General features: G+C 42.9%; 1 protein-coding gene across 9 annotated transcripts in view; it reads left to right on the top strand.

Annotated features, from left to right (window-relative positions):
- The window catches only part of FOXN2 (forkhead box N2), a 30,870-nt gene extending 14,215 nt beyond the window's left edge, over positions 1-16,655 (top strand). For 5 of the 9 annotated variants that reach the window (XM_085575787.1, XM_077781931.2, XM_021540184.3 and 2 more), the window contains exons 3-6: positions 5,148-5,272; positions 8,776-8,840; positions 11,872-11,940; positions 12,861-16,655. In XM_085575787.1, coding sequence (XP_085431913.1) covers positions 5,148-5,272; positions 8,776-8,840; positions 11,872-11,940; positions 12,861-13,378 — 777 coding nt within the window. In that variant the 3' untranslated portion in view covers positions 13,379-16,655. The remainder of the gene's footprint in view (positions 1-5,147; positions 5,273-8,775; positions 8,841-11,871; positions 11,941-12,860) is intronic. The other 4 variants (XM_085575789.1, XM_085575791.1, XM_085575788.1 and 1 more) reach the window with 3 other exon arrangements.
- Positions 16,656-24,510: the final 7,855 nt, after the last annotated feature.

The raw sequence follows: 24,510 nt of genomic DNA, 5'->3' as shown, positions 1-24,510 counted from the left end.
AGCAGTCAAACTTGTTGTCTTGGCATTTGGGTGGCAGGAGCTTGACACTGCCTGGTGCCCTGCTTACCCTGGCATCTCCATGGGTATTGCTGGGCTCAGAGGATGGCTTGCTGCTCGATGTGACATCTCTAGTAGGAAGAGCAAAATGCACAATATTTCCCACTGCTACCAGCAAGGTGATGCTGATGTGCCCTGTCAGTGGTTTCCCAGGGCTCCAGAAACTGCACAGCTGTGTAATTCTGAAGAACAGAAACTGCGCTTACCAAAAAATACCACCCCAAAAAAGCCCCTCCTGAAACTTTGCTGAAGCTTCCTCATTTCCAGCAAACAGCAATTCAGTCTTTACCCTCTCCCCACCTAGAAAAGGACCAGATGAGGGTACTGCTCCAAATTCTTCCTGCAAAATAATTCTGTGACACACAGGAGCATGCCTGAACCCCATGGGAGTTGATCTGGCAGATAATGGAAATGCTGCAAATCCCTTTGGATGAGCTCCTCAGGTGTCACTTCTTGGAGCAAGCAGTAGTTGCTCACAAGCTCATTTTGTTGATCCTGTTGCATGTAACCATGTGCTAGCCGTGCCTCTGGGTGCTTCCCTGAAAGGACAAGATAATGTTGGGTTTTTTTTTTCCCTTTTTTTCCTTTGTTGATGGCATTTTGTATTTCAAAGGGAGCACGCAATGAGCCTTCTATGCCAAGTGCCTGTGGAAGCAGAAAGGTCCATGGCATGTTGTATCAGAGGAACCTGGTTTATTTGGTAACATCAAGGTATGAAGGGTTTTACAGCGTTTCAAATGAATCTGAGCTCTTGCGTTGGAAGAGTCGAGATGTCTGACAGTAGGGAATGGATGGTCTGTGCCCCTGCATCCCAGGGCAGGCTCTGCTCTCTGACACCTCCCTGGCGGTTGCTCCTGGCTGTCAGCTGTGAAATCATCTCTTTGAGGTTAGGCAGCAAAAGAAGGAAAAGTTTATCCTCATCTTTACCATAATGCTGATAGTGCACGTTGAAGGAAAGCTGATCTTTCCCCACTTACCCCCCTTGAGCTGGCACTGCAGGGCAGTTTCAGGACACTTGCACTGGAATCATTGTGGCTGGTGCTGACCTGGAAGAGTTGCTGCAAGACCATGCTTACTGTGCTCTGCGCATTGTCTGCAAGGCCCTGCTGGTGCAGATCTGAGCAGAATATCCAAGGCACAAACAGGTGACCCCCTGAGCACCAACTCCCTTATTCTGCAGAACTCTTTCCACCAGACTGTGCTCCATCATGTTGCAAATGTAGCTCTGGAGGGTCACATCTGTGGCTGATTGTTCTGTGTGTATATTTGCATCAGCCAGCTAAATCCCTGCAGGCTGCAGGGTTTCAGGGGTCATGGGACAGCATCCAACAGAGACTGGGGGAAGACTGTCCTTGCTTGGACCACTGGAAAAAATTACACGTTGTGGTTTTCTTTTAATGAGTGGTGCTGAAGGGAAAGTAAGTGCCTTGAGATGCCTCATGATCCAGCATTGCAGTCAAGAGGAGGAACTTCTTGTGCCATGGGATCAGGATGCATGGACATCATCACTCTGCTAAAATACCATTGCCTGCTCTTTGTGCACATAGCACACTGCTGCTGTATCTAAGTGGTGTGCCAAGGTTTACCCCAGGTGACAGACCCATGAGATGAAATACCTTTTCATTTAGAACTGCAGTAGAAAACATCTACAGTCAGCCAGGCAGGTGAGATTCCCAGTGGGTCTCTGGTGTAATGGTGGTGATGAACATCAAGGGGGTGATGCTGGAGCAGTCCCAGGGACACCTGCTTGCCTTCCAGTGCTCCTGCTGTGACCCTGGTGCTCCTGAAGATGTGGAGGTGTGATTGTGAGTCAGTGATCCTCAGAAGATACAGCTAAAGCTCTTTGCATCTTAAGCACTGTTGTGCTGCCTTGGCGTTGGGGAGAGAGGCGCCTGCACTGTGACGTTGCTCTTTTGCTTTTTTTGAGGGAGCAGCATCTGATCTACAGCACAGGAGGACCTCAGGTGAAAAGGGGTTTGGGGCTAAAAGCCATGAGGAGTCTCCCTGCTCTTTGCTTAGACGTGTTTTTATGATTATGGCATTGGGATTTACTCATTAATTGATGCTGAGGAGAAAAGGTGTGTAGAGGTAGGAAGAGCATGCACATCAAACATTAATTTGGATGTGGCCCTGCCACTGTTTCTTCTCAAGGCTGGGGGTTACAGGGCTTGAATATCTTCAACAAATGTCATTTTCTTGGTAAATACCTGGTTTAGGTGTTTATGGTAGGTTATTTTTAACAATCTGTAGCTTTTCAAGTATATGAGCAAAGAGCAGGGGAGGTCTCATCTGTATGCCTGTGGAGATAGGAGAGAGATGCCATTTCTGTGGTAAACCTTTTGGTGGATGTATTTTATACCTCCTTGCACACACAGTGTTTTCCAATGGTTCACTTTGCTTAGATGGATACAGCTGGTGAACACTGTCCATCCCTGATGGAGCCAGGCCTGCTGGCCAGGTGTGAAGCTGATGGACAGCTCTCTGCAGCACAGGGACCTGTGCCTGCAGGGAGCCTGAGCCACCAGCACCAGCTGAGCTGCTCTGCTTTGGCTACTCCTTGAGTTTTGCTCACTGGCTAGTGTGGCGCTGTGGTGGGGTGGTGTTAAAGGATAAGGCTGGATCATGGAAGCATTTTGTTTCCAGCTCACATTTCTGTAATCCAGCCCTGAAATGCTGGGTGATGGAAACTTACTGTCTTTACAAAATAGCTCCAATACTTCAAAGTGCAGGACTTATTTTCCTTTCTTCACTTTTGCCTAGATAAACTCCTGCAAGTCAAATTAGAAATATTAGATGCAGAAAAGGTGATAGACCAAAAACTAAACTCAGAACTATATGATTGCCCCTGTTTTGAGTTGCAGAGCAAGAAGAGTTTGGTGGCCTCTTTTCACTGACTCTGGAGGGATTTTTTTCTCTAGATCTTAAGTAAAAGTTACACTTACAATTTCATTCCAACACTTGCCTCACTGTTGAAGTGAAATGCTAACCTCCAGAGGCAGTTTAGCATTTTAGAGTGTCCTGAATTAGTCCTTGCTAGGAGAAATGGCACAGTCTGTTCTGGCTTATTTTAAAGTTGGACATTGGTTCTGTGGCATTTCCAGCTCCAGCTGTGGCAGGCTTTTCCCTAACACCTGACACTCTTGATTCCAGACCTGGGCTGGACTTCTCCCCCTGTCTTTGCTAAGCAGAGGGTGCAAGCCAAGCACAGGAGCAGCTCCATCATCTCTCAGCTCAATGTCTACTTTTAGCGTCTCCAAAGGTGGGTGGAAGTGTGGTTTCACATTACACATGACCCAAAGAAGAAGTCACCCTGTTTACTGCCTGTTGCATTGGATCTATCGGTATCTGGATGGCTTCAGGGTGTGCCCGGGTTCAGCTTGCTGTTGCAATACCCACCCAAAATCCTGGTGTTATGTTGTCAGGGCAGCAAGCTGGAGGGGAGTACCTTGCTGGGAAGATCAAAGAGGGAAACTAACCCCCAGCAGCTGAACTGAATGAGGCATGAAGCAAAACTGCTCACCTAAAGTACCAGATAAGATAGCAGATAAGCAGTGGTTTGCTGCTCGGGACTTTCTGCTGCTCCCTGGGGGCAACAGCCTCCAAACTGTGAAAGGGAGGGGGAAAAAAAAAGCCAGTAGGGCATGGTTGGGGTACTGGGAAAGGGGATTCTGGGATAAGTAAAAGATCAGGGTGTAAGTCTGTCACTGAGATGAGGGATAGAGCGAGCTGAGAGGATGCCTCCTGTTAGTATCTAGGTGGTTAAATCATCCTGCCAGCACCATGGCTGTTAATTAATTAAAAGTAAGCTATTGATAAGTATTTTACAGGCTGTGCTTAGTTTTAGTATGAAAAGGTAAGTATAAGGAAGATTCAGGTTGAAAACAATAACTTGGAGAGATGCAGCAGCTCAGAGATGTTCCTTAAAAGGTAGTGGCTTTAGCTGCAGTTGAAGCTGCATCTCTCTCACCTGGGGCTCTCCCTGGCATGAATTTTCTCTCTTGATAGGAAGGTATTTTCTCAGAAACCCCCTGTGACTTAAATAGAACCACAGACTTACATGCTTTTTGAGTCCTTTTTAGTCTGGGGTAAATCATGGAGCATCCATCCATAAACTGGTATTATTGGCCCCCATGATTCTGGCAGGAGACCAGCTGGCCACTGTGGGCTCACAGGAGCTTCTCCATGAGGCTTGGGTTTCTGCTCTGATATTTAGCCCCCAGAAATGCTTTAGAAGGATCTTGCTGTTCAGGTATACAGCTTCCTCATCCTTCAGCCATGTACATTTCCATTTCTGTAGCATCTGTTTTCCCCAAAAAATCTGGTGCCGCTATGTGCAGAGCTTTTAGCTGATCTGTCAGGTCAGCGATTATAGAATTTCTATTTTAGAATAGAACTATTTAATTAAGTTGCAAGAAATAGCAGGCTCAAAAAAAATGATTCCTTATTTAGTAAATTGATGAAGAAAGTATTGAGATAAGCAAGAGGTGCTTTATCTTCCTTAAGCTTCAATATACCAAATTTAATATAGAGAATGACTAGCACAGGGGTGCTTACATTGTTAGATGCATCAAAAATACATTCATTAGGTTTTCAGATTCTGAGAAAGTGGGAATAATCCATTTTGTAGCTGGACATGGAGCAAGATCCTTTTCCAGGGTGGTGTAAAATTTAATGAGTATGTGTCTGTATTTAAACCAAGGGGAAGGTGCTTTGGCTTCTTATCTAGAAACCTGTTAAAGAAAAGATGGCTGATCAGTTTACTGATGCCTGGACAGGTCCCTAAACTCACAGCTGTGCATATTGAGTGTTAAAGTTTACAGCATTTAGGGGACAAATGGGAATAGGTATGGGGCTTTAGGGAAGGGGTTTTGGGGATGCTGTCCCAAACTGCAAGATGGGTGCTTCAGTAGTGTATAATGAGGATCTCAGGGCCATTTTCTCAATTTTGGGACCATCGAGGATGGAACTGCCTGTGGATGTTGTGTGTCATGTAGTCACTGCACTGTGCTGCAACTTGGGGATATTAAATTAGAAAGGACTGTACCAGCCTGGTCCTGGATTTTCTAATTTGCTGTGTTTTTTCATTGCAGGTGAATGGAAAAGGGTCCTTGTGGTGCGTTGACCCAAAATATAAACCTAATCTTGTCCAAGCACTGAAAAAACAGCCTTTTTCCTCAGCACTTGCATTTTATACTCCGCCGGCTTCGCCACCCAGGTAGGTGCAGTTCTCATCCCAGCAGGACATGTTGCTCCGGGTGGCAGTGGGTGTTGAAGTGCTCTTACCTGCTGCCACCCAAGAGCAGAATTTGAGTGGGCCTTAGGTGGGACCAGCTGGGTGAGGTGGGGAGATGCAATGAGCTCAGGCTTCCCAGGCAGCACAGCTGGGTTGTGTTCAAGTCTCTTATTGACTGTGGGAGAGGGTAAAAGAAGAAGGTCAGGGGTGTGCTGGCTGCTTTCTGGAGAGCCCAATTTCTGCAAGAGGGCAGGCAGTCCTGGGAACTGGAGCAAAATCCTCCTTCAAGCACAGTCCATCAGAACTGTGCTAGGGTAGAGGAGGTGGATGTCTTTCTCCTGTAAGTCACTTGTCTAGATATAAAATGTATCTGTTCTGTGCTTTTGTCAAAAACAATCAACTTTTCCACAGTCTGAAGTGCTGAGATGCTGCCCTGAGAGGGTTCTTTTTCTCTGAGGCTCTGCATTTTGCAGCAGGGATGGAAAAGACAGCCATAAACATAGTCTGCGGTGAGGCATGCAGGACTTCCTTACCCAAACAGTTTAAGATTAGCCACTAGATTTTAGAGAATTTGAAGTCAAACTCATGTAGAGTTTGACTCAGAGTTCCTGAGCAGAGGAAGAGGAGCAGCAGCTCTGTCAGCCTGTGGAGGCAGGAGGACAGAATGCAGCGCAGCACGTTGGGTGAGCTCCGTTCTGAGGAAGGCATGTGGCTGGTTTATCTAGTTCAGGAAAGAATTCGGGTGAGATAAAAGGTCATTAAGGTGTCTGTACATTGCCCTATGCCTTAACCTTACTGCAAGGAGTTTCCTTGACAAACAGGAGGAACTGGGATTCCTGGAGCAGGATGTAAGACTGGTAACACTGAGAAGACATTTTCTCAGGGTCCAGTAGGACACTGACCCTGGGAGCTGCTTGCACCCCTGTGCAAGCCTTAGGGGCTTGAGACTTTTGTGTGGCATGGGCTTGTCCAGTGGGGTTTGTAACCCACAAGATAAAACCAGTTGTCTCTGGTCTCTCTTCAACCCAGGACCCTCCTGGGCTGGAACAAGCCAGGCAGAAGTATCCTGTTTTCCATCTTGCTCTTGGAATTGGGAGCACTACTAAAATAACTCTGAAACATTTAAATATTAAGAAGTAGTCTGATTAGAAACTATGGGATTACTGGTGGTATTGCTTGGGGTTTATGGGAATAAAGATTATTGAAATATCTGTAATTGGGCTCTAGAGGATAATGCTTTTACAGGCTTTAATGTCTCTGTGTAAGGCGATGGACCTCTGGTTCTGGGTACAACTCAGTTGAAGCTTTGGTCCTTGGAAGCTTCAATGCTCTGTCTGTGTTAGTACAGCCAGACTTTAAAATGTAGAGAATAATCCAGATGGGAAGTTGTCTGTCCTGCCAGAGGTGCAGAGGATTGACAGACTCAGCCCAGGGCAGGGAGTTCAGAGCCTTGACTAGTTAAGCTTTTAAAATCTCCAGGGTCTCCAAGATCAGTGCAGCTAAAGTTGTGTTAAATGTGGTTTACTTAACTTGGATAAATGCAACATACCAAAATTAGGAGTAAGAAAGGAGGCATTTCATCTGCATGCCTAAGTACTTGGAAGAGCAGGACTTTAATTTGAAGCTGTTGTTTTTGGTAACTTTTTTTTTCACTTTACTGAAGTACTAGTCACACTTGCCAACAATTACAAGGAAATCCTGGATCTAATGAAGCCACATGGCAAAATTCCCACTGACTTCAACACAGGAAGGGTTTTGCAGTGCTTATATTTATGAGTACAAGAAAATAAGAAACAACATATTAAGATACCAAACTGCTCCCTAATGAAAGCTGGTTTATTTTCTTTCAGTGAAAAACACTTATGTGACTTTCTATCACACACAGAAAAACAGATTTATTTTTTCCACTTCCATGCTTAGATTTGATTTAAATTCTGCCCTAATTTTGGGGAAGGGCCCCCAAGGATCTGCCTTGTTGTAGAGAGGGAGGAAGCCCAGAGGTTCAGCTGGAGAGAAGCTGAAATGCTATCCAAATTTATATTCAGAATGATCCTAAAATTCAGCTGTGGCAGTCTCTGAATTTTCCAGTGGGAAGACTGGTGTTCATGATTATTTGTGGGGAGTCTGCCTATCATTCAGCACGATTTTAAAATAAAATGTATACTGTTGCTTTGAGCAGAAGCTTTCCAAAACTGTAATCTGTGTCTAGTGACACTGAAATTTGTATTATCATAGATGATTGGCATGCCTGATGCATTTTATTTCTGCACAGCTTGTTCAACAAGTCCTTGTGAAGCCCCTGGCTGCATTCTAGTTCTAGTGCTACACAAATGACAGCCCTGGGGACAGCCACAGTCCTCATCTTACTCAGACCTTATGCATGGCTTGTCTTAATCAATAGCAGGCATTAATTGACTTTGGGGACTATTAATTGACTATGTGGACATGATTTTTGAAGGATTTGAGCTTAGACAAAAGGATGATGATGTTTAGCATCTCTTTGTACAATGGGTCTGAGGGCTGCAAAGCCAGCCATTTTGGGTTAGACCACTGTTTTTCTTTATTTTTAATATTTTTCTCCCCCCACCCACTTTTGGATCTGTTCCCTTTGCACTCTGTGGGTACTACAAGAAAAGATACCAGACAGTGAACCCTATTTTTGCACATTTTTCCCATTCAGTTGAGGTTTCTCTTGCACGTTTGGCTTGAAAATTCTGTCATCACCCTTCAGATTGTTCTAGCAGCACTATAAAAGATGCACATTGCTACATTTCATGCAATTTTAATAGTGTGTACTATTTTTGTTGTACTGACTTCTAACTGCTCACTGATATATTTATAATAAACTGAATAATTAGGGCTGGGTGTGTAGCAGGAAAAAAAAACCAACATGTGAAAGCTTTAACTTGCCCTTTATTTTGTGAGGGATTTATGGGTACTTTGGGGCAAGGCTGGTCTGATTATTAAAAACCACCCTGGATAGCATCAACTTGAAAATCAGCAGTTGTCTTGATTTGGTTTTTAATTTGGTATTACTTTTTGTTTGTTAATTGCCCACCACTTCTTGGAAAAGCAAATGATCACAACTGGTCCTTACCAGTCCTCTGAGAATCCCTGTATGAACTATTGTTTTGTTCACGTGTAGGTTTTATGTACTAAAAATGCATATCTTTGTTTAAAATCCAGCCTTTAGGCAGGTATAGGAAATCTGTAGAAGTCAGTGACTGTTGCCAACAAGACTTTGCTTAGGGAGTGTATTTGGAGGTGTTTTTCAAATGCTGGTGATGGCTTAAATAGTGCTACACAAACTATGAACCAGTGCTGAGCTATCTACTGAGGGTGGCAGAAATTGCTTGCCTTCCTGTGGTGAATAGGATTAGTTTTGTTTTTAGCCTTCTATGATCACAATATTTTGTCTGTTATACTTTGTACAGATCATTTGCCTGATTAGGGCTTGACTTTGAGCTGTTGAATTTCTTTCTCAGTAGGTCGTCGTCCCCTCACTACCTGACTTCAGTCCTTCAGCAGAATCACAGCCGAGCTCTCAAAGGTAAACTTGGAATTTCCTTTCACTCTCCTGCCCTGGTTTTGGTCACAAACATGGACTGCAGCCCAGCTGATGTTGTCTCTGTCCCTGCTTTGGAGGGTTTGCTAGATGACAGAAGAACCCAGATGTAGTACAATGCACATGAGTTGTGTTAGCTATTTGTGTTAATTTTAAATCCATGAGGGGTAGTTCAAGGTGTAATTGGGGCCATCTTGTTCTGACAGCAAAGTATACAGCACATGCATCACTCCCAAGTATGACCTACTTAATGAATAGTTCAGCAGAAAATTAATCTGAAAGCTGCTCATCTCTTTATCAGTTTTATTGGCTGAGAACTGACAACCAAAGGCAGTAAATGTTAGTATATAAAACTTGTGGTACCAAGAGGGAGCTAGAAAGTGTGCTGGGGCTTGCAGCATTTCTTTTGAAGGAGCCAGTTGGGCACAGCTCTTGCACCTTGCTAATAAAGCCAAATTAGGCTTGTCCTAGACAAAAATAATAATAATTTTGATTTTTAAGTGCTGAAAAGTGAACAGTACTCATTTTTAAAGGGTTGAATCTAACAAAATGTGTTGCAGAGGAGTGTTGTTACAGCTCTTTCAGCAGGATAGTGAAAGGTACTGCCCAGGTGGGACCTGAGCAGACACCCAGCTCCCTGATTTGCTGGCTCAGTAGGCTTAGAGGTGAGAAGGTTGCTTTCCGTTTTTGGGTGTAAACCAGGAGCTTTGGTTTTGCAGCAAAGCCAAGGCTTTTTGGAGACCAAGCAGCTGCTTGGCCCACAGGTGATGATGGCCATGCACCCCAGAGGTGGCATCTGGGTGGCAAGGAAACATCCCTTGGCTGGCTGGCTGCTGCAGGGCTGCTGGATCTGGGGTTCTCAGAGCTTGTTGGAAAACACAAGAAATCCCTCTCCTAAGGATTTTGCTGGTGTGTTCCGTGACAGGCTTGGAGGTTTCCAGTCTGATGTTGCCTCATCCATTTAGCTACACCAGAGGTGCCAGAATAATTACATGTATCTGGTATCATTTAGTTTCTGCATGTGGGGGAGCCTGTTCAGGATTTCTCTGGCATTAGAGGCAAGCCATTCATGTTCCTGGGGTCCCAGAGGGCAGCTCTTGTGCAGATGAACAGAATTCCTTGTAATAAGGTGCTTCCTCAGCCATTCTGCTGGAGAATTGTAAATTTGGGAAATACTGCACTGTTGAGAAGAGCAATCACAAACGAAGCCAAAGCATATTATCAGTGACACAGAGCACTGCTAAGAGGCCACTGCAGAAGTGCCTCTCCTTGTTCTTTGGGAGTGTTAAGGTGCAGAATTACTGCCTACTCTTTGTAGGCAGTAATCCTGCATTGCATTATTGCCTCCAGTTGCTTGTCATTTTAACGAGGTGGTTCTTATATACCAACATCAGATGATAAAATAAAATGTTTGGGATAGCAAGTAAGGAATGGGAATATTTAACTTCCTGATTACACGAGTGGAGCAAAGTAATTTTTCATGCTTTATTTTTCTACTTCTTTTTTGTCAGTTGGGTGTATATGACCTGTGAATTCAGTGGCTCTGTTTCTGCCAAAGAAAGCCAAAGGAGAAGGAAAAAAAAGTCACATGAGTACAGTGGGGTAGAGCCTAAAATATGCTGGATTTAAAATGAAAGACATGGAAAACAAGGGGGAAAATGTGTATGTTTTATAACCTGTGTTGGAAACAGCAGCTCAATCCCCTTCCCATGTTGGTACAGCATTCCCAAAGTGTCATGTTCTGCAAGTTTCTCCTTGACCGGGGGTGAAGTTAGGAAGAATTATCGAGATAAGGAAGCCATGCTGACAAAACTGACACTCTCTGCAATCCCCCTCCCGATACTGCCCTCCCCTTAAATTCCAGTAATACAGTTAATGCTTGTAATGTGGGGAAGAAAGCAAATGCCATCAAAAATGACAGTGCTGATGTTTTGCTTTAGCAGTTCCCCCCACAGTTCCAGTTCAGCAGAAATGAGAGCCTGTTCTGCTTGCTGCCAGTCCCTTCCAACCCTGCTCTCCACTCACTGCTCATGCATATGTACATACCTGCCTGCACCTCAGATGTGATCTGCTCTCAGACACCCAAGCTCTTGTGAGAGCTCACTATCTCTGTGCTCCTGTTTGCCTGGTTAGTCCTCCATATCTGTTTCTGTTCTGTATAAGGAGTATTCTTCCTCCATTGCAGAAGTGAGCCAAAGAATGGATTGGATTTCCTCTTCTGTAAAGGGCACAAACATGTCCTGAAATGAGTGGGGAAGGCGTACTTGTTTCTTTTCCCTTTCACCTTGTTCTGGTTAGAAATGTCACTCTCTGCCCTGTTATCCTCAAGGTGCCTTTCAGAAATGTAAGCAATCTGCTCTGCAAAGGATGGCATTTTGCAGCAGTGCTTCTCACTGCAGCTGACAGTGCCACAATTCACCTCAACCTTTTCTATATGCCTATTTATTATTTAGATCCCCCTGCTTTCTAGATTGAGCAGTTCAGTGCCCTTTCCCCCTGTGCAGTCTCAATTTCTTCCATTTGACTTATTGGTGTGGAAAATTCTGCTGGAGGAGGGAGGTGTGCTGAATTAGTGCTGCGTTAATGGGCATGGCTGCCCTGGGCCCTACACATTCACACAGCCAGGGTATGGAGCTGCTGAGGTGATTTGCTGTGCCATGGCTCTAATCTTTCTCTCCCAACTGGTACAAACAAAAGGCACTTGTTAAGTATAGCAACAGCATTGTCACATGAAAGTCTAATTGTGTCACTGATTCTTGGCTTCGGTGAGTGCAACGTGAGAGCTCGGCCTTTGAAATGTCATAGTTAAGGTATGAGACTGATGTGGAATAGCATTGAGCTGTATAAGGGTAATGCTTTTCTGAGTTTGTACATTCCCCCCCCACCCTTGCTCTTTGGTGTAGGCCAGTACAGGCAAATATATATATATATATATATATATATATATTCTTTGTATATTTTAGAGGCCTCATCTTGTCAGGCTGAGTTCTAACATTTTGCTGCTTCTGCTTCACAGAATCTGATATTGATGCTGCTACTGCAATGATGCTGTTAAATACTTCCATTCAGCAAGGGATGCTGGACTGTAAGCATAACCCGTTTTACTCTTGTTTTTCTGCTCTACTCAGTAACTAAATACTTTCTCTATAAAATTTCAGGAAACAAGTATGGTTTAGTTTCCAAACAGTAAGAGTAGTCAAGAAGCAATTCTGGTTTAATTATTCTTTCAGCTAGCATTGCAAGAGTTTTATTAGAAGCAGCCTTTTTTTTCTCTTCCCAGTTAATTTTGATTTTTTTCTGTAAAGTTCTATCCCTGCCTTCTCTCTTACTTGACAGTAAGAAGAGTTTCTTGGCTACTTTGATGCCTTGTGAAGGCTGACCTAGGAGAGAGACTAGATGACGTTAAAGAATAAAGTAGGGATTTATTTGAAGGCCTCAATGGATACACCTTGGGCAGCACAAGAGCCCAGACAGGGCTACATCCACAATGAATCCAAAATGGTCACAAAATGGGCAACTGATATGGGATCTCACACTTTTGTAAGTTCTGATCCATTTGCATATTGGAGTTAATTGTCCAGTTACAGCTTGATGTTATGAGGTCCCAACCTTCTTGCTTTTCTCTCTTCAGTCCACCATTGTTTATTCTTTTGGGCCTGTGATTTGGATCATTTGTCCTTTGTCCCCAGCTAGAGAAGGAATTGTTTTGTCTATATACTTTGTGTAGAGAGCTTACTATCCCCTAATATGAAGCTCAGAACCACACACTAAAGCAATACAGAATCTGGAAAATACAAAAGCTAAAACCTGAGGCATCATTTCCCTCTCTAGCTGTTAGCTGAGATGAGGTGGTGACTTGTCCTCTGTAGGTGACAGTAAATGGGCACATTGTGACTTTTAAATGCTGGAATTCAGTTTCCCTTGCAGCCAGCCAGGCACAGCGTGCTCGTGGTGCAGGAGATCTCTCTGGGGCATTTGCCTACTGACACCCGTTGTTTTTCACAGGTGAGAAACCTCAGCCTCTGAAGACGCCCAAGAAGAGGAGCTACGGCAGCGCGTTCGATGCCCCCAGCTCCGTGACCCTGCCGGAGAACGATTCCGCGGCCGCCAACATCGACCCGAGCGAGGATCACAACTACAGCGCCAGCAGCATGGGCTCCCAGCGCTGCGCCTCCCGCTCCAGCGTGTCCTCCCTCTCCTCCCTGGACGAGGTCTACGAGTTCATTTCCAAGGCCAGCCACGAGGGCAGCGATGGCAGCGAGGGCTTTCACAGCGAGGTGGACACGGACGGCGACTACGAAGATGATCCCCTCGGAGACAGCGGCTACGCATCCCAGCCTTGTGGAGATTCCTCCAAGGAGAGTCAGCCCAGCAAGAAAGTACTCGAGGAGCTCTGTCAGGAGATCGATGAGGAGCTGAAGGAAGCAGCAGGGTCTCTGCTCCACCTTGCTGGCATCCAAACGTGCTTGAGCTCCTTAATAAGTACTGCAAAGACCCACTGTCACAAGCAAAGGAAAAAATAATGTGTTTGTCAGTGTTGAATATATACATATATTTTTTTTAATTGTGGCAATACTCTTCTACTTTTGCCCTTCACAAGGGAGATCAAAGCCATAAAAGGACTCACTGCTTTTTTTTCTTTGGCACAAACTATAATTTAGCCATTTATTTTTAAATCGCCACCTAAAAAGAAAATATTTAATCTTCTTAAATTAGAAGATATGCGTGAATTGTGAAAACCCAAAAGCATACTTCTTAATGGTCACTTCTTAATTTTTTTTTTCCTTTTTGATAGTTGACTTTATTTTTTTTCAGAGATACGTTTGTTCAGATGCACACTGTGGATCATATTTGCATCTCCACTGGCCCCATCTGCAGAGGTGAATTTTGTTCTGTCTAAGGGCTCTGACTTCCATGTAAAGGATTCAAATCCATTTTGCAATAAGAAAATCTCTCTATAGTTCCTAGACATCCTTCACCCAAAAAATATTTTTTGTGATATGTTGAACTTTATTCCTATTTTTCTTTTAAAATCAGTGGTGATTACTCACATCTTCCTGTAGACTATGCCTTTTTTTTTTTCTGTTCAAAAATGGGTAAGCAGTTCTGTTGGAGTGGGTTTTAACAGTACTGTACATACAAGGATGCCTTAAGTATGTTGCAGAATTGTATACAGCTATCCAAGGTCATCTTTCCTGTTGCTGAAAGGTAGCATGATGTGCCATAAATGTTCTCACCAACGTGAAGCCACTGCTTCCACCAGGTGTTGGGCAAGCTGGGTAAAAATTAGGAGCAGAGCCACTTAGGAAACCAATGTCCACTGTTGAAAACAGTGCTGGATTCAGCCAAAAGTTAACCTTTCCCTAAGGGAGTATTTTCCTGGCTGTTTGAATGCCTTTCTTAGACTAGTGTGGGTTTTTTGCCCCTTTTTTCTTTCTTTTTTTTTCTTATTTGTCAGTCTCTTCATGAAGTCTGTCCTAAACTGTCTACTTCCAGTACAAACACAGCCATGCTGCTGAAGGTCTGTTGCTCTGAGGGCCCATTCCAGTGCCTCTTGAAGACAACGGTGGTGCTCCTGCTGACTCAATGGCTGTTGGATCAAGCCTGAAATATTTGAGGTTCTTGGTTTTTTGGAATTTAAAGCACAAACACTAGGAGAGAAAAAAAAGTTGTTTTTTGCTTTTTTTTTTTCTTTTTCCAATTCAGTTTTAAGAATGATTTGTTTTATTTATTGAAAGGGAAGGAAAATACTCTGCTTCATTCCTGTTAGCCTACACCTGTAACAGGGCAACGTGTGTGCAGACGTGTGTGTGTTCTGGCTGTCACAGGTGCTGCATTAGCCAATTAGATCTGATATTGGATGTAATACTGATGGGTAATAGGGGTAAAACTCGCCATTTAAATGAAAATTAAGTACCAACACAGTGGTTTTGAGGATTTCAGGAGCTGAAGATGTGAATGCTTGGTGGAACTGCTTCTTCTTGCTCATGGGTTGCTTTTGAACTCTCATGGAAAACTGCTAAGGGCAGAGCTTGTGTCAGTGTGAAAAGGAGGATTCAGATACACAGAAATACTGTGAGCAGCCTGAGGTTTTGCTCGGTGCCATGATTTCAGTGTCATGCTGTTTAAGAGGGGTGTTGCTGCCTGGCTCCTGCTGAAGTGGTTGCAGCTTTCTGTAGCTTCCAGTGAAAGCTGGACCGAGGTCTAGGTATTCTGGAAGCTGTGCTCATAGTCAGCTCCATGGTTTGATTTGGTTCTGAATTATTTTTTGCCTCGGATAAACTTGGAGGATATTATTGGGAGTGTGGCTGTGCTGCTGTTAACCCTGAAGCTGGTGACAGTGACTTCAGCATATCTGGAGGATTGGGATGCTAACAATGCATTTAATCACCATATGCACTGACCAGTGAGAACCAGTACCTGATCAGCAGTTAGCAGCTGATCCCATCCATCCTTCCAGCTGGGAGAACCAGAGTGGTGGAAGGGGGGAGCAGTCACAGCCTTTCCCTGGGACACAGAGCAGTGCAGCGGGGCCGTGCTCTTCCTGCCCTTCCTGCTTTGCTGTCTTCCCTCTCTGCTTCCCAAGGGGAAGGCAGAGGAGCTGTGCCCCTGCCCTGTGCCCCCGCCTTGTCCCAGGCCTCTGCCCGCACGTTGGCAGCTCAGGCTGACAGCTCAGTGTGGAACACCTCTCTTGGCAGTGGGAGAAGAGCTGCCCTTCCTTTCTCTTACATATCTGTTGGGTTTGGGTTTGTTTGCCACCTCAGTTAAAGACCCTGGTGTATATAGTATAAATGGAGTATAATTCAAAGTTATTTTGATTGTTGGGCTTTGGGTTTTTTTAGTGACATATGTAAAGTATTGATGCCAATGGTTGACTTGGATACGTTTTGGCAAGAAAAGTATTAATGAACCACATTCAATTCTTTAAGTGCAGTGAAGAAGTGTATGAGACCTGTGTTCATGGGAGGTTGCTCTGTTCAGGGTAAATCTGATGTGATTACTGTACAAACCTATACTGGCTTTTCAGATTTCAATCCTAAATTACTGATCTGCAGAAGTCACATCAAATGTTTTTAAATCCAACTGCAAAATGGAAGTTGTGTGGTTTGCAACTTTTCATCAACCTGAAAAGTACAAGCTTTAATTAAGGCAAAGTATACTCATACACGTTAATAATGGTGTGGTCAAAATATTTATTGAAAAGAAAAGTTAAAATATTTTAAATGTTGCACCTGCTCTTTTATCTTAAAGCACATTCTTCACACCTAACTGCCAGTGCCATTATCAAGTCAGTTTTATAAATGTACATTTCTTCAAACTAAAAAGTGCATAATTAAAAGTATTATGTTACTGCCATATAGTGATATAAAACATTTTATAATTGCCAATTCATTGTAACTATTATTTATTTAAAAGTGAATTGTAAGAATGCTTTCTGATCAAATGAACCAGAGTTGTTTTAAAACCATTCCCGTTAGCTTGTTTCTAATGTAGCATAAGCAATGTCCTTGGGTTTGTTTAGAATAATTTTGCCAGTAGGTGACCAATTCTAACCCTTTTTCCTCTGGTTTAGTCCTTTACCTGTTTTAAAGACGATTTACAAAAGTTTAGTTTTTTGTATGCTAATCTCTGTTAATTAAAATGTTTATAAATTTTATTTTTACCAAAGAGATGCAATTCATTATGACAAAATATTGCAGAATAAACTTTGTTTTATAACATTTGTGACTTTTCTGCCCACATTTTTCATTCAGATGATCAAAGGGGCTTTTCTAAAATAAACAGCATTGCAAACAGAAAGCGCTGTGTTCTCTCTTTGTCTGCAGAGCCTGCCTCAGGTCTCAGATGGTGCTGAGCATTCCACCTTCCCGTTTAAACTTCTTTCATAAGACTGGAATAGTGCAAAAAGCCCAATGTGTGATTCATTGTGGGTTGGTTAAGATGTCTGCATGTGTCTGGAAGACATCTGTGAAACACCTATCTGTCCATAGCAGGATTTGCTTACAGTCACATTCATCCATAGCTGGCCCCTGATGTTTGAAGAGCATCTAATTAAGGTTTCACCCTTTGACCTGGAACCTAAGGAATGTTTTGACATCTTGGAAATTGCTGAAAACACTACTGCCTAACTTCTGCCCTTCTGTGCAAAGCACTTGTTTAAGCAGAAATTGCTTGAATCTTTTGCTGATGAAATTACTGTGATTATTTGCTGTTCTGTGCTGTTCTGTATTGCTCTGGCCAAGTTACTTGGATGAGACTCAAAGATCAACAGCCTAGTTACAGGACAGGTAATTTAAAAAACGGGTCCCTGGATACAGCAGCGTAGTCTTGTCTGTTTTTTTTTTTTTTTTTCAGTTTACTTTCTCTAGATAATGATTTATGATGTCTGTTGTTTCTTTATTCAGAAGACCTTATGGAAAGCACACAGGTGGGAAAAACCCATCTTACTAGCAGAAATAATATTTCCCATCCCATTTTATACCTCAGCTTGATGTTCCTGGGCCAGCTTTTCTCTCAAATGCACACACATGCTGTGTGCTCTTCCAGTGCCTGAGAGGCAGAAGCACCAGAGGAGGAAAACAAGATGTGACATGATGTTTATCTCTATTAGAAGCAGACATTGGTCCATCTTTTGTATTTTTATTTGTTTAACCCTCTGGTATTGCTGAGGGAAGCTTGCTCTCTAGGATCTGATGACAATACAACCTTCTCAGTACTTCAGGTGATAACAGTAGGTGATAACGGAGACTTGTTTTATTGCTGTATCTAACAAAATTAAATCACACATTACAGAATATATGTGTACTATTAATATATTTGATTTAGTGTTCATCTTAATAGACTAATAAGAGGACAACTGCACTAATTAGTTTGGACAAAACCACAGCCATGTATCATATGTTAATGATACCTTTCTAATTGTTATTCACTATATTATCCTGAGAACCTTGAGCTTGTTGTTAAATTTCCCAGGAGTGTTTTCCTCTGTTATGACTTGCTGGAAATTATCCTCTGTATGGAGCCACAACTCTCAAAATAAAGCATTAACTGCAGCAATTATGTACTCACACCAGCTGTATTTTAAGGAGAGTTGTTGGAAGAAATACCTAATAGATTAGATATATTTGGAAGAAATGGTTGTCTAAGTTTGACACAGACTGTGGTTATTCTTTCACATGTTTTGAGGTTACAGGTAGCTGTAAATATTCTTATTTTGAATAGTCTGAGTGAATGCATGTAGCTTAGAGATAATTACATAGTAGTCCAGCAATACTGTTGCTGTGACCTTTCCCAGCATATTTAGCTGTAAAAATCTTTGTTTTTACACATGAGGGTGGTTCTCGCATCTGGGAAGGCGAAGCAATATCACCTCTGCTTGAATTTTCAGCCTTCAGATCAGTTGGGTTTTTTTTTCTCCCCTTTCCTCCAGAAGGCTTCCCTGAACGCTGCTGCTCTTACTGCTATAAAGTTCTTAGAGCCAACATAAAATTACCACCTACCCTCTGCCAGGGTTCATTTAAATAGCTCTTTGTTAAACAGGGACCTGTTTATTTTCCTATTGCATCAGTACAAAAGCAGTCATTTCCCTCCTTAGACTCTTGACTTGTTAAACAAACCAGAATTATTTGTTTTCCGTTTGGAAGACATGATTTTCATTCCTCTTAACCACTTTTCTGTACCTCAGTTCCAAACTGAAATTAGCTTGCTGGCATGTGCATGAGAAGAGTGAAAACTACTCTTAGAGTGCTTTTTTTTTTTTTTTTTTTTGAAACCTGGCCTTAATATTTCCTTGGTTTTGCAGCACTCCTGCCTGCATGGCCTTCACCTGCTCACATGCAGTTGACTAATCCTATTATCAGCTAGTATATCCTTATCTTTGTTCTCCTCCATCACTACCAAATGGTGAGACCCCAGTCAGCAGGAAATTTGGTAGTTCATGACCTGCAAATTGATTTAATGAGACCTGTCCTGATCTTTGTGATCCCTCCTGGTGATATTCCTGCTCACCAGGAGCATCTTTTTGGCACAGCCTGCCCAAAATACAGAAAAAAGACCAGTCGCCTAAATCTAGGTACGTCTACCTGAGTGTTGCTTTTATGCTGGTTTCCATAATCTCAATTTCCTTGATATCTTGGCTCTCCAGACCCTAATGGGCAGTGTGCTAGGTTGGATTGAATTCCCAATTTCTGTATCTATTCCAGAGGTGCTGATACCAATTCAGAATCTGGGTGTTTTCATATTTAGAAATGCAAGATGGTTCCTATCAGACTAACCTCAGATGCTCTGATGTGTTTATGCGCTTTAGAGTTGCCAGGCAAATGTTCAGAAAAACCTCTGTACATGCCTGTACCAACCTTAACACAGCATTACTTTGAAAAACAGATTTTGCGCCTCAAGGGCTTTTTTTTTTTTTTTTTTTTTAATCTAATTAACTTGTTATCTTGATTCTTTACTAAAATCCAGTGGGTTCTCAGTTGTTAGAAGTGCTAAAATTAGCTCAGCGAACTGAATTTTCGGTTCTTTTCAGTAAGGGTACATTTTATTCTCTCTCACTGGCTTTGGAGGTTTCCATGCTCTGAATATAGTCAGGCCTTCACGAATGGCAGGCATTTTGCTTTTCTTTTGGCTCTGAGTAATTTAAAAGATGAAAACTCCACTTGTTGAGTTTGGCTGTGATGTGGTGGCTGACACATCCTGCTGTTCTGTGCAGGCTCTTCCCAGGGGTCTTGGTGAGGTGTGGGCAGAGCTGAGCCTTTCCAAAAGAGAAGATGTTTCCTTAAATCTCTGGGTATTAACTCGAGTACAATCGTGTTGGCTGCTACCTTAAATATGATGTCACCTTGCCCCAATCACAGCCCATGTTCTGTGAGCGTGATGTGAACTCCCCAGAGAAGCATCCTCTGAGTGACAGCAGCATCCCGTGCGGCCGTTGCTAAGCGACAAGATTCAGCTTTCAGCAGGAGCTAATTTTAAAGTATTTAACCCTAGATCTGTCAAGGTTCATTATTTCCAGTGTGCTGGTTAATCCCTACCTGTTGGTGCCCAACTTCACATATGCCCTGCTCCTCGTCGTGGTGCTGTTTTATTTATCACACATAATGTCGCATAATGAGGAGAAACAAAAATGCCTCAGGTATAGCTCGATACCAAATTTCATTTTAGCTCTGATCTATACACAGAAATATGGGACACAATTAGAGGTGAAAATCCTGCATTGCTGTTCTGGGAGTCTTCCTTGCTTTGCTGGCTTGTGCAAGTGGCTCACCCCGCTTTCCTTCTAAGGAATGCAGGATTTCAAGTGAATGAGTGCTGGTGGCAATAACAATTAGGCTTCAATTTTTAGTAATATAATGTGTCCTCTTGTTTCTTGCTGTATTTCATCTAGATTAAGAAGCTTGTCATTTTACCTAAAGGCATTTGAGAAAAAATGATGTAATTGTGAAATGTAAGGGGGTTTTAATACTGGAAAACTTTAATTCTTTTAAATCATTACAGATAATGATGAAATTTTACAGAGAATTTTTGTTGGTGTTTTTTGTGGGGGGTTGGTGTGGCTTTTTTTAAATAGTTATCTGCATTTCATTTATTTCTAAAATGTAGAGGACTGGAATGCTACTCAGGTATTTTACAAAAAAAAAAATTTAAAAAAGAAAATATTTCTGACCAGCTGTGTCACTCTTTGATTAATTACTTCACATCCCTGTAAGTGCACTCAAGTTCACTGCTACCTTCTTAATGTGATATCTGATTCAGCTGAGATAATGCGGCTGTAACTGGTCAGTATCATAACAACAACAAAAGAAAAAACACTGAGAACTACACAAGCCCTTCCTCCCCCCAAATGCAGTAAAATTTTAAAAAAATTAGATTATTCATATTTAAAATTCTAATATAGTTCATCTCAGCTTTATAATCCCACCTAGGATTCTTCCTCCTCCTATTGTTAGGGTTTGAAACTGACACCATGCTGCTCCTCACGCTGTCTCTCCTTCCCAGTTCACACTAATCCACAAAGACAAACCTGTCCCTGCCAAGGCACTTTTTTCAGCAGTTGATTGAGTTACTCTTCTTCTGCCTTTTAATCCTCCCTTCCACAGCTCCAAGTTCCCATTCCCATCGATGGGCTCGTGCTGCCCAAAAAGCTGTTGATGGCTTTCTCTTGTGTGTGTGTTGTGCCTTCTCCCTGTGCTGTCATTGAGGAGCCCTGCCCCACATCTCTTTCATCCCCCTCTTCCTTTGCATCTCAGTCTTTACACATCAAAGACCTGGCTTTAGCTCATTCCAATAGTCTAAATTATTCCCAGAGGCACCACAATCTTTCTAAAATTAGTAATAAAAATTAGATCATGAACAGGAATAGTTCTGATCAAAATGTAGATCTCCCAGCTCTCTCCTTTCTCTGCTCATGTGTCTGTCTCTGGAGGGAAGACAAACCCACAACATCTTTGCTGTGATAACAGCTCCAGGTTTGTGGATGTTCCTTGCATGGTTAAGTCAGGACTTCTTCCCAAGGCTTGCAGATTTGTTTCACAACTGGGGTACATGAGAGAGCATCCACTTCTCACTCCATTATCTTCCCAATACTCCTCCTCCATTATTTCTTTCTCTATGAAATCAGGCAATTTCTCTCCTGGGATTTAATGTATATTGCTTTTATTTTACCAGCAAACATGCAAGGCTCTGAAATCTAAGTGTGGGCAGTTCTAGCCAGGCTGAGGTTTCTCAACTATGGCCCCTGCAAGTGTGAAGAAAAGCAAGAAATGAGGCTGTAGAAGATGTACAGACCTTCGACAAAAGATGACAGAGCTCGGGAAGAGGTTTCATTTCTCTGGAGAGGGGGAATTCCACATTCAAAAAAAAAAAAAGTAAAACCTGAACTTTTGGAGCTGTTACTAAGTCCCGCTGGTTTCTGTAGCGAGTATCAGTAAGGATTTGCTGAGGAGGGGCAGCAGTTCCTGCTGTTGCACGCAGGGCTGGTATGTGTTGTACCCACGTGGAATGTGAGCTGCAAAGTTCAACTCTGACTTATCACAGGCAGCTGCCTGCTCAGTTTTTCCATCTACTCGTCCTCAGCAATTTCTTTCTGTACAAAGGCACCGCTCCCCTGGCCATGCACACACCCTATAGATGACTCAAGCTATTTAACCTATGGGCTGGGAAGGGACGTATGAGAAAGAGAGAGAGAGAGACTTGTTCTCATTTCTAAATGCTATGGAAACACTGAAATTACTATAATGAATAATAAACTGGTCTGTGAGGTGCATTATTCTGTACGTACATATACTTTTTTTTTTTTACTGCTTGCCTTTTTTTTATCAGAGCAATCAGGCTCTGACATGGTGAAAGGTTATTCTTAACGAGCAGCCTGTTACAGTCACCATGAGAAAAAACGAGCGTGCATTGTGAGCACACATCCTGCTGTTCAGACTTGCCGTTGCTACGATAACAAAAACAAAACACCAGTTTTGGGTGTTTGCAGCTTCCGAGGATGTGGTTTATCTGCTGCTTGTGATAGTCTGATGACTGAAGGCGGCTCTCTTCCAATCATTTTTGAATTTTTTTCTGTCTCTTAGAAACCCTTTTGTTGTGAGTACTTTTGAGGACATAAGTGATGACAATGAAGTTTATTCTCCCAAAGCACAGAAAACATCCTGGGTAATCTGAAATGTGTTCTTTGTTTATTTCTTTACCTGCACCTATTCCCAGGGTCTGTGAGTACAGGTTCTGACTAATCAGAGGGGAAGACACGGTTTGAGCAGGAAGGGGGGAGAAATGAGCTTGAAAATAGGATGATTTTGAAACAATCACTGTAATTCTTAAATAAATTAGTTGCCTTGAGATAGCACCTAGATTTCAACACCCATTGTACCAGCTGCTGAGCACAGACACAAGGGAAGCACAGCCTCTGTTACACTGTCTATGGAAACAAAAATACCGTGAGTGTTGGGAGCGATTCCTCCGCTCCACACGTCACCTTTGAGCTTGCATTACGCTCTGCTGCCATAACCTGTACTTTTTCCTGTGGGTGTGTTGCAGAAGGTTGTATTTTGGGGGTCCTGTGGCAATCACCCCACCCCACTTGGCATTCCACTGCCATGAGCTCTCACTCCAAACCTGTGACAGGAGGAGCAGTCCCTTGCAGTTACTGAGTCAGTGCTGTGGAAGCCTCACGACACCACGCTGCGGTGACACGTCCCTGGCTGCAGTGCTGGGACAACCTTGCTCTCCTGGGAGAGGTGAGAATTAAGGATGTGCTTGTGAAGAAACAGAACAATGAAGACATTTTCTGCACAGCTGACGTTTGGGGAAGTAGCGCTTGCAGCTGCCACGCAAATCAAAAGGATGAATCTGAGAATTTCCTGCGAGAGACTGAAAAAAGCCTCACCAACAAACAAGCTAACTTTTGTCACCTGTGTTTTCAGGGAAATTTGCTGAAGCTGTTTGCCAAGAGCCACCATGGGATAATTGATAAATTACAACTTTGTATATTCATGGCATTATAGGGACTCTGGAACCTGTGAGAAACTGGGCAAGAGACAGTGCCATTTCAAAACACAAAAGGCTGGCCTGATTGTTAAATACACTGAAATAGGGCAGTTCTGATGAGCCTAAAAATCCTGCAGCCAGCCTTAAAGCAGCAAAAGCACCCAGCTTTTATTTGCTCCTTTCACTTGTTCCAAGCAACTGGCATTGCCTCCTATGATAAATTCCCTATATGATGTACACTTGGGTCTTGCCACTCTGGGTGGATGCAGGTGAATAAATTCTGCGTTCTTCCACTTCGAGTGCTTGCTGCCCAGTCAGCCAGTCAGTGGGGAAGCAATTAATCCTGCCACAACTAGGCACTGTAATTCCCTGAGCTCTGTCTCCCAGCTTTCAGGTGTGAAACCTCTCTGCCAGCATTCGCTGCACCAGAGACAAGGGGAGAACTGCATCACAAAACCAACTTTGGAGGCAGTGCAAACTCGGGAGTACTTGCAAAGTGTACTCAAAGAATTTCAGTGTAACATTTCAATGAAAGACACACCCTAGAAAATGCAAACTTAAAAGTACAGGTTGGAGTCAAATGTAAAAGCTTTAAAAAAATTTCCTATACAAAATTTACTGCACTGGCACATAAAAGGATATACCATAGAAGGCATGCTGCTCTTGACCCCGATCTGCAGCATTATAAATCCCATTTGCTTTGCTAGAAAACTTCTGTAGGACATGCAAAATGGAGTGGAAATAGAAGTGTATCTGCTCTAATAGTAAAAAAATAGAGCTTCCTTATTTCTTATTCCAGGATTGCTGTTTAAGCTCTTCTAGTCAAGCAGAACAGCAGCATTTGGATGAATGATGACAGTGTGTGTTTTGCCTATCTCCCCTTTTACACTTCCTAAAAATGCACAGTGCTCTTGTTGGCAATAGGGATCAGCAACATGTCCTCCAACATTAAGACTTCCCGTGGAGACACAAACATGTTTACTAATCTGGCCCCCGCGTCATATTTAGGGCTTACCAACTTCACTGCTGTGATAAGCAAAATAACAGCACACACACACCATCAAAGCCTCAAGCCTGAGGAAAAAAATAGCTTCCATGATGGGCACCTTATATCCGCTCCTACTTAAGGGGAACAAAGACAAAAGGAGGTAACGAAACAAGCAGTACC

Source organism: Lonchura striata, chromosome 3 (genome assembly GCF_050655825.1).
Source record: "Lonchura striata isolate lonStrDom1 chromosome 3, ASM5065582v1, whole genome shotgun sequence".
Taxonomy (NCBI): Eukaryota; Metazoa; Chordata; class Aves; order Passeriformes; family Estrildidae; genus Lonchura; species Lonchura striata.
The sequence above is the reverse complement of the archived record's forward strand: the minus strand, read 5'-3'. Positions and strand labels throughout refer to the sequence as shown.